The sequence below is a fragment of the Tupaia chinensis genome, unplaced genomic scaffold, assembly GCF_000334495.1.
Source record: "Tupaia chinensis unplaced genomic scaffold, TupChi_1.0 Scaffold000320_1, whole genome shotgun sequence".
NCBI classification, from domain to species: domain Eukaryota; kingdom Metazoa; phylum Chordata; class Mammalia; order Scandentia; family Tupaiidae; genus Tupaia; species Tupaia belangeri.
Window position 1 is genome coordinate 5,186,398 of NW_006159813.1, and position 15,608 is coordinate 5,202,005.

A 15,608-nucleotide genomic window follows, 5' to 3' on the forward strand; every position below is an offset into this window, starting at 1 on the left:
AAAATCATCATCATCATCATCTTCGTCAGCAGCAAGTTTTACTTTTTTCTGTGGAACCTTGCTTCCACCTCCAGGGGCAGATATACTTAAGAGTTTCACGTCCTCTTCCTCTTCTTCTGATTCTGCATCTTCCTCCACAGCTACTAAGTGCTGTCCACTAATATGCACAGGCCCTGAACCACACTTCAACCTTAAGACCACAGGTGGTGTTATTTCAAAGCCCCCAAGGGAAACCATTGGCTATACAGACATTCTCAGTGTTGCCAGTGTTACTTTAATTGGACTGCCTTCATAATTCATTACCTCTGCTTCAACAATGTGCAATTCATCCTTTGCACCAGCCCCTAAACTAACCGTTCTTAAAGATAACTGGTGTTCATTTTCATCATTATCCACTTTAAAGTGATAAGCTTTGTCGGCCTTTAGTTCACAACTGAAAAGATAGTTCTGGGGCCTCAGGGGGCTCATGTCCATGTCCATTGAGTCTTCCATGGGGTGGTGGCACGCACTTGGGTGGGCGAGAAGGCGGACGGAGGTAAACGACTACGGCTACCGAAAACAGCCACGCAGGACAGAATCACTCCAGGGCTGGTTCCATTTTTTAAAGTTTGCTTATGTATTTCTTCCATGAGCCAGAGATAGAAAATGAGCCTACCCCGAACAGGGTCTTGACACCACAATCCACCCCCACCTTTAGCCAGGCATGGACCATGTGCACCTGTATACCTGGCAGGGAGGTCTTTAGGCGCAAACCCAAAACCTTCCCATGTGGGCCAATCTTATTACCATGCCACTGTCTGAACCCTGTTTGGTTCTTTAATCCCTAATTCCTACTAACCTACGAGGAAATGTAAGCAATTTGTTAAAACAAAGAGGGAGAAATGGAGGTGAAAGGGATTACAACATGACCATCCCCCAGGAGGTGCTTTCTCACTTTCCCTGTCTATATCTGTCTCTCTGTTTCTCTCTGGGAGAACACATGCCCACTGTCAATGAAAAAGAAATATAGAACAGCCTGAGGGTCCAGCTGCAGAGGCACACACTGCAAAGACCCTGTGCTCCACAGGCTGAGACCACATGGGAGGCCTGGGTTTGATTCCCAGTCCTACCTAATGGCCAGGCAAGGTGGTGTGAGCCTGTAATCCCAGTAACTCAAGGAGGCTGAGGCAGGAGGACCATGAGCCAGGGCTTGGCCTGGGCAACATAGGAAGACTCTGTCCAGAAGGGAGCCGGGGGAGTGGCATACACCTATAGTCCCAGCTGCAGGCTGAGGCAGAAGACTTGCAATATAGAGTGACTCTATCTTTCTTTTTCTTTCATTTGCCAGAGGATCATATGCTCACTGGGAAAAGAGAGAAGGAAAGTGAAAAAGTACCCTCATCCCTCATAAAGCATGGTCAAGTCAAATCCGTTTCTTCCATCCTCCTGTCGGGGTATCAGGCATGCATGCATATGTGCCTGGCATGTTTGTCAAGCCATCATCAGGTCCAGTACTCGAACTGCACAGTTGACCATGTGAGACCCAGTGCCTAAGTACCATGTCATTGGTTGCCCTTGGTTTTCTTTTTAAGACGGGGTCTTGGGCCAACCCATGGCATAGTGGTTAAGGCACCAGATCTCATATGGCCAACTGTGTGGTTTGAGTCTCAGCCCTGGTGGCTTGAAAAACATGCCAGGTATGTGTGTGTGTGCCCAAAGTCCCAAGAGGAGAATGGAAGAGAAGGGATGGCAGTGTGGCCATCCCCTCCACACACCCCAGGGGGTGATTTCTCACTTTCCCTTTCTCTCTTTTTTTCTCTCTGTCACTCTCTGGCAAGCATATGTACCCTATAGTTAAAAATAAAGGGAGGGAGGAAGGAATACCCAGCCGGGGACTCTGTGGAGGTGGTCCATTCCAGTGAGGCAGCAGCTGGAGTGAGCTCTGAGTTCTCCTAAAATGCAGACCACACTAGGGAGGGAGGGAAGAGGCATTCATCCCCACCATGTTTCTCTTCCAGGTGTTCGATGCCCGTGATTGTACTACTGCTCATGGGATGTTCAACTACATCTGCAACCACGTCAAATACGCCACCAACAAGGGCAACCTCAGGTGAGCCGACACCGAGGCAGGGAGAGCGAGAACCTGAGGTCTTCCCAGAATCAAGCATTGACCCTGGCATTGGCTCACCTGCCAGGAAGAGCTTGTCCTTCTTGGGGGAGAGACTGAGCTGAGAGAGGGTCCTGGTGTCCTCATTCATACCCCGTTGTCCTTACCCTTCTGGGAGAAGCAGACTCCTGTGTGGTTTGCAAAATTCCAACAACACATATCTTGTTCAACAACACAAGGGAGGGGACAGGAAGTGTTATTTTAAATGCCCAGAAATAGGAACTTCCCTTTACCAGTAGTGAGTGGCTGCTTTTAGGTCGTCCTGCCTTGTCACTTGGAACTGTGTCATAGTCTACCTGGGTTTAAAATGCTGTCTCTCCCTGATGCTATGGGGGCTGCCCTGGACTCCTCTTGGACGGACACAAAGAACAAAACTGCAGGGAGGCAGCCAAGGCACAGAGCATCCATGTGAGCTGGTGGCTTCTGGGCTGGTGAATCAGAAGCAGCTGGAAGGGAACAGCTGGGGCCCCACAGACAGCCGGCTCCGCTTGTTAATCCTCCCTTGTTCTCCCCCAACATCTGTTCCCAGCTGTTGAGGACCCTCCCATCTTGGACCACAGGGAACCTCTGCAGGGATATTACCACAGCCCCTGAGCTACACTGAGCTCATCCAGAAGTAGCTCATTTGCATGAAGCATGGGTTTTCTTGGATGTGTCTCTTTCTTGAGGAAGAAACTGTGTTTGCCAGCTCATTGAGTATGCCAGTAGGAGGGACCACACTCTCTGCCAAGGCCTGCCTGAGGAATTAGCAATAGTATTTGGGTCTCTTTCCTAAGAGACCTCACTCCTCAGAGAATATCAAATGTTCCCAGTGTTCTGATTGTTAACAGAGAGCCCGGTCAAGATTAAGTCCCCCAAAGAATTTTAAAACGGTTCCATTATAGTAGAGATGGAAATATTAAAGGGCATAAAAGCAGTGGAAATAGTTATGGCTGCTGAAGACAGTGTGGAACTGGGATTGGGAGTGGGAAGGAAGAAGGGAAGAGTATAGAGAAGGATAGCAAGAGAACAAATAGAGAGGCATGGCATTAGTGGGACACAGAAATGGTTTATTACCTGTGGGTGATGACGGGTATAGTATTCTCAGCTGGAATGGTCTGAGAAATATTTCATGTTGGGTAAATTCTCTTTACAAGCCAAATGATTTATAGTGATTGGATGTTTTTTTAAAAAGAGAGAATAAATAATAATAATGATCTAAAAAAAAAAAAAAAAACTCTTCTAGTGTGTTTCAAATGGAGCTATAAGCAGGTGATAAAAGGGGGTCACCCCTGACCAGACAGATCACCTCTACTTTTTTTTTTTTTATTATTATATATGGAGGGTTCTTTATAAGATCTTCTAGTAAAGAAAATATTCAGCTGATTCTTTTTCTTTTTTTTAAGTTTTAAACCCCATGTCTGAAAACAATGAGTGAGCCACGAGCAAATGTACAAGAGACTTCTAAAAGTTCATACAAGATGGAATTAATGTACAAGTTTATTTTGGTGAAAAAACTCTTGAAATCTACCCAGTTTTTCGTAATATGCATTTCGTGTAAATCTTTTGAAGACCCCTCATATACCATAGCATGGACATAATCTATGCTTAAGAGAGGAAGAACAGCAAGGGAGAGGAGAGGGGGAGAGAGAGAGGTCCTTTAAACAGTGCAAGGCGTTTGCCTTGTCCTTCAGGGAGACCTGCCTACAAGCAGCAGAAGTTGGGAGACCTCGCTGTGTGTTCAATTTCCTCCGCTGGTCTCACTTTCTGCACACAGAGTAAGCATCACACCCCACTGTGTGAGATTCTGGTCTTATTCCTTTTTTCGGAGAGATTTTTTGCTATAGGGCATGTGTGCTCGCCAGAGACAGAAAGCAAGAAATTGCCCTGGGCGGGGATGGCCGCACTGTAATCCTTTCTCCTCCATTCTTCTTCTGGGATCTTGGGCACACACGCACATGTGCCTGGCGTGAATTTTACACCCGTGGGTCCGAGAATTGAACCTCATGTGGGAGTCCAGCAACATAACCGCTATGCTACCTGCCGGCCCAAGATTCTGTTATTCCTAAACATGCTTTTTAAGAATATATGTATATTTTCTGCAAATACTCCTGATCTGAGGTGCAATGAAAGGAGCAGCAATGTGGCTCAGCGCTGGGGAGAAGACTGCTGACTCAACCCGTGTTCATCTCCAGCCTGGCTCCTCAGTGAAAGACGTTTAGGGGCCCCTTAGACTCTATGTGGTTTTTGCTTTCAGACTCCCCTCAGGTGTGATGTACCATTCCTTTGGTATCATGTAACATTGTCTTGTGTGGAGAATAAGATCTAAAAATGTGCTCAGAAAGGAGCTGGCCCTGTGCACTCCACAAGATAGAGTGGAGTTTCCCTGTCTGGGAAAGGGAATTTGAGCTAGGCCTTGAATTTAGGCAAATGACAGGAAAGAGGGATCCAGCCAAAGGGACCCTGTTATCAGAGGGGAAGCTGTGGAGCATCGTGATGAAATACTCAGTTATTTGGGTTCTGATCTCCAAGGCTAGAGACCCAGACTGAGATGCAAACAAAGCCACAACCCCAAGAAAAGTGTGAAAAGAGAAGTTTTTGATAAAAAGAGGAGATTTTAATAGCACACCCAGGAGGCTTTCAGGCGGGCAAGCTGTCAGATGACAGCTATACTGGGAATGGGGTTAGTGTTACTTCTATTATGGAGTCTTGTCATGAATATTTTGGGGGGAGGGAGGGTCTGTCATCTGTCCCTGTAGTCGGTTCTTTTGTTTGTTTCCCCGGCATTTTCCAGCACCTCGGTACTTCTCATCGGGTTAGGAGAACTTAATTACCTGGTTAGGGGAAGTCACACACATGCTCAGTGAGAACTTTGAAAGTATGGGGATGCACACAGGGGCGATTTTGCCCATAACGGTCTAGTGCCACGAGTGGAGATGGGATTCTGAACAAACACCTGGAGAATGCCTGTGTGCATATGGGTAACTGAGGAAGGGAAGATGGTTAGTTTCCAGGTCCTTTCATGACAGGTTAAACAATGAAAGTATATACTCTCCTGTCTCTTGGCACCAAGGGCCTAACAGCAACCCTTGGTAACTGGTTGATGGGGCATATATCCTTCTCCCTGTTGTCTTGGGACTTCCTGCTCCTGTCCACATGACTACCAATAACAACCAGAAGGGACAAAGTGTATGGGAGAGCACTGGGTTGGACCCAAGATGGCATCCTTGTATTGACATGAGAGGCCAGGACAGAGCTTGGGATTTGGAAACTGAAAGGACCAGTGAGAGGCGAAGGTGAGAGCTCCTGGCATGAGAACCACAGGGTGAAAAGTTGTTCATTACATTTTTTCAGTTTTGAGTAATCACCATCTCTCCCTCCCCCCTTTTTATAAGTTTGTCCATTTCTTCCATGAGAGCGAGAAACACAGACACAGCCCAAATAAGGGTCCTCATGCCACAGTCCAGTCTCAACAAGCCTGGCTCACAGGAACACACATGCTCTGATGTGCTCAGGGAAGTCCGGGGACACAAACCCAGGACCTATCCCATGTAGGTCCAGTAGCATTACCACTATGCCACCCAGCCTCACCAGTTTTTTGTTTGTTTGTTTCAATCCTTCTGATGATGCCAAGGACAAAGGCTCACTTTGCTGCTGCCATCATTTTCACCTCTCCACACTTGCTGAGCTCCCCTCTGACAGAGACCAGGCCTCCGCCTAGGCTCCTGCAGCAGGCAGCAACACCTGTCTAGCATTTCACAGCAGAACCATCTTCGTGGTTGCCTGGGTAGACAGGAAAGGCCAGTGACTGCCAATTGATGGTTTTCTTTTTCTTTTCTTTCTTTTATTCTTTTCTTGGAGGGGTTTTTTGCTATAGGGCATGTGCGCTCGACAGAAAGACAGTGAGAGACAGAGAGATAGAAAGCGAGAAATCACCCCCTCAGGGGGGATGACCACACTGCAACCCTTCTCCTCCATTCTCCTCTCAGGATCTTGGGCACGCACGCACACATGCCTGGCGTGAGTTTAAGTCACTGGGTCTGGGACTCGAACCACAGTCGGCTACATGGGAGTTCAGCAACATAGCTACTACACTAACTGCTGGTCCCTGATGGTTTTCTTTTAAAGTAAATTGCCAGAAGCCGTGCTCCAGTCAGGGTGAGTGCACAGGAAGGCGACATGGGTGAATAAAGTCAGGCCAAGACCTCAATGCCCCTTAGCATGTTCTCAGCCAGCTACAGCCAGAGTAAACTCCGGACTGTAGCCCTGATGGCCAGGAGTCATGCGTATTTATTATAGAAGGAGTTTTACACAGTGGGATGGGTAAGGGGGAGTAAGTGAAATATTTTACTCCAAAAGGTAAAGCATTCAAAGTATATACAATAATCATAAAACATGACGTCTGTTTTGTTTAGGTATAAACAGTTATAATTTTTAGAACGAGGAAGTCCATTTTTCGGGTGCATTCTCTTCTTAGATCTTGATTACTGGGGAGGGTCTTTGGATGAGAGGGCTCCCAGGAATCTTAATAACCTCAGTCCCAGACCAGCTTGATCACTTCAGTCCCAGATTGGCTTGAGAACTTGAGGCCCAGGTCAGCTTTTGAGAACTTTAGTCTCAGGCTAGGGTGGCAGCAATTACAAGGGCCTAGAAATAAATCCTGTCTGGTTTAGTAAAGACAAGGTTAGTATATACTAAAGTGGAATACTTATGTTATCTCTGGGGTAATCCACAGCTAAGAAGGTGAGTCTAAAGTAAGGGTGGCTTATGGTTTTTGGGGTAACAGCACCTCGTGAATGAGTCCCTGAGCCCCTCCCAGCTACTGAGATTGTTTCACCAATTATTAGCTTTAACCTAAACCTTTCTAATGCTTATCTATGTAATCCCCAGTAGGAGAAGTGAATGTAACATTCTTTATTGACATTTTCCAGGAGGGTGGAGTGAATCTAATGGGAGTAATTCCCATTCACAGCCAATGCCTTATGCAGTCACTGCCTTAGTGGATCCGCATTCTTTCAAGATTATTGTAAAAGTTATAGTAAGGCTGGGGGTGCCTTTATGGGTTATCGGGGTATGGCAATAAGGCCCATGGCAGAGAAATTGAGTGCAGGGTAGTACAGCAACACAGTGGAGGATCAGAACTCGAAAAACTGTTGACCTTGTAAACAGTTCTCCTCAGCCGAGTCCTTCCTCTTTAGGCATGAGGGGCAGTTCTTTCATACTCAGCTTGTGTTAACTGCATGGTCCCAGCAGTAAATAATTGTGAGTACAAATGCAAGTTGCTTTCCTTTTAATCATAAGTCTTATAAACTTTATTATGAAACAGGGAGTGGGCAAATTGGAAGAGAATTAATGATAGCAGTAAGAGAAAGACTGAGTCTGGAACTGTAGAATGTTCTTAAATGGAAACAGGTTCTGATGTTACCCTGGAGATGACCCCTGCAAAATAATTCTCTGGAAGACTGACTCAAATCAATATTATTTCAAAGTCTCAAGCTACAAAAGCATCCTCCCTTCTCCATGGAAAGGCATGCCCCACCTCCACCTCCCTCAGACCAGCTGTTGTAGTGAAGGGTCAGGTTCTTCCCACCCTCTAGGTGTTCCATCGGCCCTGGCGACCTAGGCACAGATGTAACCCCCCCTGAACCACAAGCAGTCATTGACCTGGGTGGCACGTTTTTTAGTACGTCCCCAAAGTAAAAGTTCCATCCTGCTGCCAGCTGTCTCTTTCTCTCTCACACAGGTCTGCCATCACTATATTTCCCCAGAGGACAGATGGCAAGCATGACTTCCGCGTCTGGAACTCCCAGCTCATCCGCTATGCTGGCTACAAACAGCCTGATGGCTCCACCCTGGGAGATCCAGCCAATGTGGAGTTCACAGAGGTTCGAGCTATTTGCCCCCACACCTGCCTTATCCCCAACCTGGGCTCACATGCCTCAGATAGTTTTTCTTTTTCTTTTCCTTTTTTTTTTTTTTTTTAAGATTTTTCCCACATGGCATGTGCACTCACTAGGGATACATAGAGAGAGGAAAAGTGAGAAATCAGCCCCCCCCCCTTGGATTTTGGGCACACATTCACACATGCCTGGCATGATTTTTAAGCCATGGGGTCCAAGGCTTGAACTGCTGTCAGCCATGTAGGAGTCCAGCACCTTAACTACCACACCATCTGCTGGCCCCAGTAGTCTTTTTAATTTTTTTTTTCTAAGAAAGAAAGCACATGGACAGCAGAGGAGGTGGGTAGAGAGAAAACATCCTCAACAAGGTCTCATCATGCAGTGATCCATTTTCCCTTGCCCTCCAGTTCCCCAAGGTCCTGGGGGATTGGTGCATACCCAGAGTGTCTTTTAGGCCAGCCTGGGATCTGAACCACGGTTGCCATGTGGCTTCTAACTTTTCAGCATACTTACGTTACCTCTGTGCCACAGCGTTGAGGCCCTCAGAAGTGAGTAAAAGTCTTTACTCACAGATTTTCATTGACTCTTATCTTCACTGGGAGACCAGCCAGTAGGGTGCAGTTTACTTCTCCAGACCCACTACTCCACTTGGCTGCACCCATCCTTCTGGAGGTTTCCAGGCTGATCATTCGGTCATTTTCATGCCATTACCTGTGGGATGGGAATGACTGTCCCATTTCACAGATGGTAGACCGAGTCCCATGGTGGCTAGATGAGTAGAGGGAAAGCTGGAACTGCAGGCCAAATCTGCCTCTCACCAGGAAGGGAAGATCTAATATTGGAAAGCCACAGTTGTCCTCCACCTGTTCCGAGTTGGGTGATACGTCAGCCTCACCTCACTCCTTCGTGTTTATACGCCAATTCTGGCCACTCACTCCCTCTCAGTGTCCTGACTTCCCATGGCACCAGCACTACCAAAGTTGCTGGCAACCCACGTCCATTCATAAGCGCCACCAGGAGAGGAGCACCACCATCTCTTAGTCCAGGGAGCCTCCCAGGTGGTGACATGGAAAGGGAATACAGGTGAGACATGACAGTTCATAACGACCATGCCCACGGGAGACATCCCAGACAGACCCCAGGCCTAGACTGATCTCAGGCTACCTGAGATCAATCACCCAGCTGGTCCCCCCAGTTTGTCCTTTATTCAAGTCCCCCTCATGTTTTCTCCCACACCCAGCTCCTAGAGGAGCTGACAGAGCTAAGGGTTGCTCCACTTCCTCTTCACTCTGTCTTCATTTGCATGTGGCTCTTCTTATTAAAATGTTATCATGAGGAGGGGGCTGTAACCGGGGCAACCAGGAGCTGCACCTGGCCTGTCTCAGCCTCAGCCAGACTGTGCTCCACTTGGCCGCACTGACTATGTACTTGGCTGACCTTGTCTGTGGGTACCAGCACACAAATGCCGCAACCTCTTCCTCCCATCCAGATCTGTCTCCAGAAACCTCGCTGACCAGGACATGTCCTGCTAAGCCCATGGTGCAGTGCTTCCTCTCCTAACATGACGAAAAGCATCATCCCAGTCCTAACCATATAATTACATCTTTTGAAACCCTCTAACCCTGCGCTGCCGTTCAGTAGGGCAGCCGCTGGCCACAGGTGGCTACTGAGCACTTCAGATGTGCTGGTCCAAACCGAGATGTGCCATGAGTGAAAACATACACTGGATCTCAGAGGACACAAACACAGTGGAGGCCCAGCCCCACAGGCCCGTGCTGAACACGGCTGCTCAGCAGGCTGAGGCCACAAGGGAGGCCAGCATTCAATTCCCAGCCCACCCTGTAGGCCAGACACAGTGGCACATGCTTGTCATCCCACCTGGCCTGGGCAATACACACTCGCACACACACACTGGAAAAGATCTCATTGGTCACTTTTATACTGATTACATGTTAACATGATAACAAGGTGGCTATATTCGGCTCATCCATTTTTTACTAAATATATTATCTATTTAATTTTAATATTAAATATTATTTTAATAGATTCATATTAGTAATTTTTCATTGAGTCAGCCCATCACCTCATGATTAAGTGAGCTGGATTCCACGTAGCCTACCATGTGGTTCAAGTCCCAGACCCTGTAGCTTGAGAAACATGCTAGACACATGTGCCCAGAATCCCAGCAGGATGGACAAATAGGGGACAAGGGGCAGTATGACCATGCCCTATGAGGGGGGGGTGCTGTCTCACTTTCCCTCACTGTCTCTATTGAGCACATTGCCATCTGATGAAAATGTGCTATTTAATAATTGCTATTGTCATTATTTAATAATTTACCATTAATAGATAAATGCTGCTATTTTTAATGCATTTAATTCTGTACTACATATATTTGATAAATTTACTGGATTAATAAATATGTTATACATTTAACTTTATGTCAGATATCTAAAATATATCGATAGCAGTACCTTAGTATATTATTTATAAATTCATAGTAATATAAAGAATATTATTGAATTTTAAATATTTATTAAAATTATTTTCACCTTTTCCTTTTAATGCATCTATTAGAGATTTTAATTACTTATATGGCTCACATTGTGTCCATTGGACAGCTGCTATATCAAATGCATTTTTTTAAGTGTTTTTTTTTTTTTAGAGAGAGATTTTTGCTATGAGGCACATGCACTCACCATACAGACAGAGAGATAGAAAGTGAGAAATCATTCCTTCGGGGGATGGCCACACCACAATCCCTTCTCAGGATTTTGGGCATGTATTCACACTCACCTGTTGTGAATTTTAAGACACCAGGTCCAGGACTCAAACCACAGTCAAATACATGGGACTCTTAACAATGTAACCATTACACCATCTGTTGGTCTCTTTTTTAAAATATATCTTTGTGAAAGGGTGCGTGCACTCACCAGAGAGAGTCAGTGAGAAATCACTCCCCAGAGGGATGAACACACTGCAGTCTCTTGTCTTCCTTTCTCCTCCTGGGATCTTGGGCATGCATGCACACGTGCCCCGTGTGATTTTCATGCCTCCAGGTCCAGTACTCAAACCACAGTTAGCCATGTGGGAATCTAGCACCTTAATCACTATGCCACCTGCTGGCCCCAACAAATTTTTATCCAGTAAATCTAGTACATCTGCCTCTATCGGATTGGGTAGAGTATCCTTGCATCTCAACTGCAAACACTCAAAAAACAAGCACGCTGCAGATGCAGCAAGTCATCAGCTTCAGCCCTTGTCCTGTGAGAGTTCTCAAGGAAGATCCAAGAGACAGTGCAAAGTTCAGAGCTGGAGGAAGAGTTTGCCCTCGGTCCCTGGGTCCGCAAGAAGTCACACTGTTCCCTGGGGATGTCAGGGAGAACTTCATGAGGATGACATGGCCCCAGAGCCTCCAGAGGAGGTGGCTGCTGGGGGCTTGCATGTGACTCTTCACCCACTGTCCCCTTCCCACATAACAGTCGCATTTTTAGGGTCTGGGGACCATGGCATGACTTGGCCGCATCTGGTTGCAGATTTGCATACAGCAGGGCTGGAAAGCCCCGAGAGGCCGTTTTGATGTCCTTCCACTCTTGCTCCAAGCCAACGGCAATGACCCCGAGCTCTTCCAGATTCCTCCAGAGCTAGTGTTGGAAGTACCCATCAGGCACCCCAAGTAAGAGGGATGCATGAGCTGGGTGGGGGCGGGTGGGTGGGTTGCCCTGCGCCCCATCTGCTCTTCCCCTTGCCCCATGCTAGGGGTAGAAAGGGGGTCCTGGTTGCTGTCCTCGCTGCAGGGCTTGGGCAGAGTGAGCTCCTCAAGCATCGGTAATTCCTCATTGAGCAACTGGGGCAGTAAGTCCTCATTGAGCAACTTGGGACCCCTAACATTTCTGAGTCCTACTGTCCACTCCTCACCCGCTTTCTAAGTGATCACTAAGGACCTGCCCTTTTTCTGACCCTAGGGGTTACAAGACCTATTGTCTTGCTGTGGCACAAACTTTCAATGGAGAGAGCAGTTTTAAACTGTAGGACTAGGCGTGGGTCAAGTTCAAAAGGAATTTGGAGACCAAAGGAGCTGAAGGCTGAGACCAGCAACACAACCAACATATGTACTTTGAGAGTGAAGGAAAGTCACAGGGGACAAAATTGAGAGGGTTGCTAAAAAAACTAAATATAGTAATAATCAAGATAAGTAATATGTGAATGTAATATTTTTAAAACAAAGTTACTTTGTTTTTTTAAATTCCATGACAAACACTATATTAACACCTTAAGTTAAGAGAATCCAACTTATGACAGACAAGTAAATCATACAAGTACAGGGTGAGATCCTATATTTATTTAAAGTTTTGATATTTTGTAGATTTATGAGAAATCTCCAGAAAGTTCATGAAAAATTATTATTATGAAAAAACTATACATGGATTAAAAAAAAATCTGCACCAAAATAAATGTACTTGTTAATTCCATTTTCCATGAACTCTTTGAAGTCCTCTCATATATTACATTAATTTTAGGGTTTTTTTTAAGTGCATTAATTTAAAATACTGCATAGATAGATAAAGAAGTAACAGCATTGCTATTGGTTACTAAGTTTTCATTGCATATTTCCCCCACTATCATTTTGAGACGGGGTCTCACTATGTGCCCCAGGCTGGCTTCAAACTTGCCGTCCTCATATCTCAGCTTCCCAATTAACTGGTATTACAAGCATGTGCACCAGGCCTGGCTTCTCCTTAACTTTTGCACCTATGGCTAGTGCCTCACATGCCTCACCCTGGTCCCAGCGTGAAGAGGGAGCAGGTATCCTGAGGGTCCTGCTACTGCCCAGCATCTGGGAACCCACTCAGTGTCTTTGGTGAAATGCATCCTACTCTCATTCATCCCTCCATTGGCTCATTCAGCACCATTGATCATTCCACTGCAGGCCAGGCATTACGTTAGTTTTGGGAGCCAAGTGGTCCCTGCTTCCATGGTGCTTATGATCTCGAGAAAGAAAAGATCTCACATGCACTAGTACTCATATAACCACTTAATTCCAGTAAAGTGCTGCAAAGGAAAGTTTTTGGTACCCAGAAGCACAAGATCTGCTGACCCAGCTGGGTATAAGGGAAGGCTTCTCAGAGCAAGCAACAACTTAGCTGAGAATTAAAGTATGGTCAGAGCTGGAAGTGCAGAAGGAAGGGAGAAGAACAAGAGGAGGGCACTGCTTATGCAAAGGCCCTGTTGGAGAAAGGAGCGCTGCAGACTGAAGGAGAGCTAGGTCCCTACACTTTTTCCTAGACTCTCTCTCAGGGTAAATTTGGGAGATAAACAGCAGTCCAAGGCAGTGATCCTTGGGCCTGGAATGTCCATCTGAAGCATTTAAGAAATGTGGTTTTTGTTTTTTTCTGTGTGTGTGTGTGTTTTTAGAGGTTTTTGCCATAGGGCACATGCTCTCACCAGAGAGAGAGAAACACAGATAGTGAGAGGGAATGTGAGAAATCATCCCCTGGGAGGATGGCCATGCCACAATCCCTTCTCATCCACTCTCTTCCCGGGATCTGGGACACACACGCACATGCACCCAGCATGACTTTCAAACCAACAGGTCCAGGATTCAAACCATGGTCAGCCATGTGGGAGTCCAGCAGTATAACCACTATGCCATCTACTGGCCCCAGGAAATATGTTTAAAATGCGTATTCTCAGGCCACAGCTGGGAAAAATCATGTCACAGATCTGAAGCAGGACCCAAGCCTAGAGTCAGACCCAGTCAATCCCTGATATACTAGCATTCCCGGACTAAGGACAAGTCTCTCCCACGTCTGCCTGTGGGGCACCTGCCCCATGGTGAGCTGGCTGTGCTGCTGTCCACAGGTTCGAGTGGTTCAAGGACCTGGGGCTGAAGTGGTACGGCCTGCCTGCGGTGTCCAACATGCTGCTGGAGATTGGGGGCCTGGAGTTCAGCGCCTGTCCCTTCAGCGGCTGGTATATGGGCACAGAGATTGGCGTCCGCGACTACTGTGACAATTCCCGCTACAACATCCTGGAGGTAGGACCCTCCCTGGTCACCGCAAGTGGAAGCACCAGGGAGCAGGTGCAGGCTCAGCAGCCCTTCCCCACCGCAGGGCTTTGGAGTTTGGAAACTGCAAGGGCTTAGGACAAGACCCACAGTGTCTCTGTGAGACACGTGACGATAATAGCATACACGCAGCACCTTCCCCGAGCTAACGCTGCCCAGAACACCTTGCATATGGTACATTGCCATTTAATCTGCACCGAGACCTTGAGGTAAGATAATCCCCATTTTATAGGGAAAAAACACTGAGGCCTTTTAGCGGGATAAAATGTCACACGGCTAAGGAGTAGCAGGGTTGGGTTACGAATCCAGTATAGCTTTACAAGGGGACTTCGAAAAGTTTGTGAGAAATAGAAGTGAAGTACATCTTACTGAAGCCAGCTCCATGGGGCAGAGGTAATGTGCTGGTCAAGAGAAGCCAGATCCCACATGACAGCCATGGTTTGAATCCCCGGCCTGGTCAGCCTGAAATATTTTGGACACGCACATGAGAGCCCAAAGTTGATGAGCTAGAGGAGCACAGGAAGGGGACTGAGGAATGACCAGACCCTGTGGAAGGTACCTCCCTCCCCGCCCCCCACCACTCTCATGTGCATACACACATACTTTAACACAAATAAAATATTATTTTTTAAAGTATGAGTTCTTTTTGGTGCAAAAACAATTCTTGAAATCTGCATCGTTTTTTTCATAATACACATTTTCTGTGACCTTTTAGAAGACCCTTTGTGTGGCCCAAGTACTGCCCTGCTTCTCAGTGTTCAGCCCTATTAGTAGCACCCAAGGATGCCTCATGAACTTGGGACGTTATTTAGTCTCTTTTCTGATAAACAAGATTGACAGTGACTCCTCACTCGAAGCCTCTCTGGGCAGAGGGTCTGATTTCCTCCCTGGCTGAGTCATTCTTGCTCACTGGAAAGTGCTGGGGTGCTACTTCCTGAAGCTCAACTGTGCTGAAAGCATCAGGATTGCTGTGTTTTCGTCAGCAAATGCTGTCCCCAACGACAGTCTGCTGTTGTCGGCCTTGTTCCAAAAGGGGGCATGGAGAAACAGAGAAGTGAAGTGTCGGGCTTAGGTCTTAGGTCACACAGTGAAAAAGGCATGGGGTCAAAATTAGAACAGAGAACCAGGCATTATATTTATGTCACCAAAATCCATTGGCATCACCCCAGAAAGCAGATGTCACACACTAGTTACCTGGGGGGCTTTAGGACACCCAGGTCCCACTTCTAAGGATTCTGAGATCATCCATCTGGACGTTAAGAGGTCCCTAGAAGATTCCGCTGGGCAGCCATTGATCCGTCCAAACTTCCGGCAGAAGAGGAAAAGACATGTCAGACAATTTCCCTAGATGTGGATCAAGTTACATTTGGGGATTTTCTTTTTCTTAATTTATATAATTTTTGTCTGCAACTAATTTCTATTCTTTTAACCAAAACTATGCAACTATTATCTAATCCTTTTTAATCAAAATGAAGCTGTAGAATCATGATAGTGGCATAAACTAGTTATCCACTCT

At 46.6% G+C, this 15,608-nt stretch overlaps 1 protein-coding gene across 1 annotated transcript in view; it reads left to right on the forward strand.

The window, feature by feature from the left end:
- NOS1 (nitric oxide synthase 1) overlaps nt 1–15,608 on the forward strand; it is a 121,641-nt gene that overhangs the window by 40,039 nt on the left and 65,994 nt on the right. Inside the window, 4 exon segments of the mRNA XM_027773089.1 lie at nt 1,998–2,089; nt 7,869–8,010; nt 11,562–11,701; nt 13,888–14,062. Coding sequence (XP_027628890.1) covers nt 1,998–2,089; nt 7,869–8,010; nt 11,562–11,701; nt 13,888–14,062 — 549 coding nt within the window.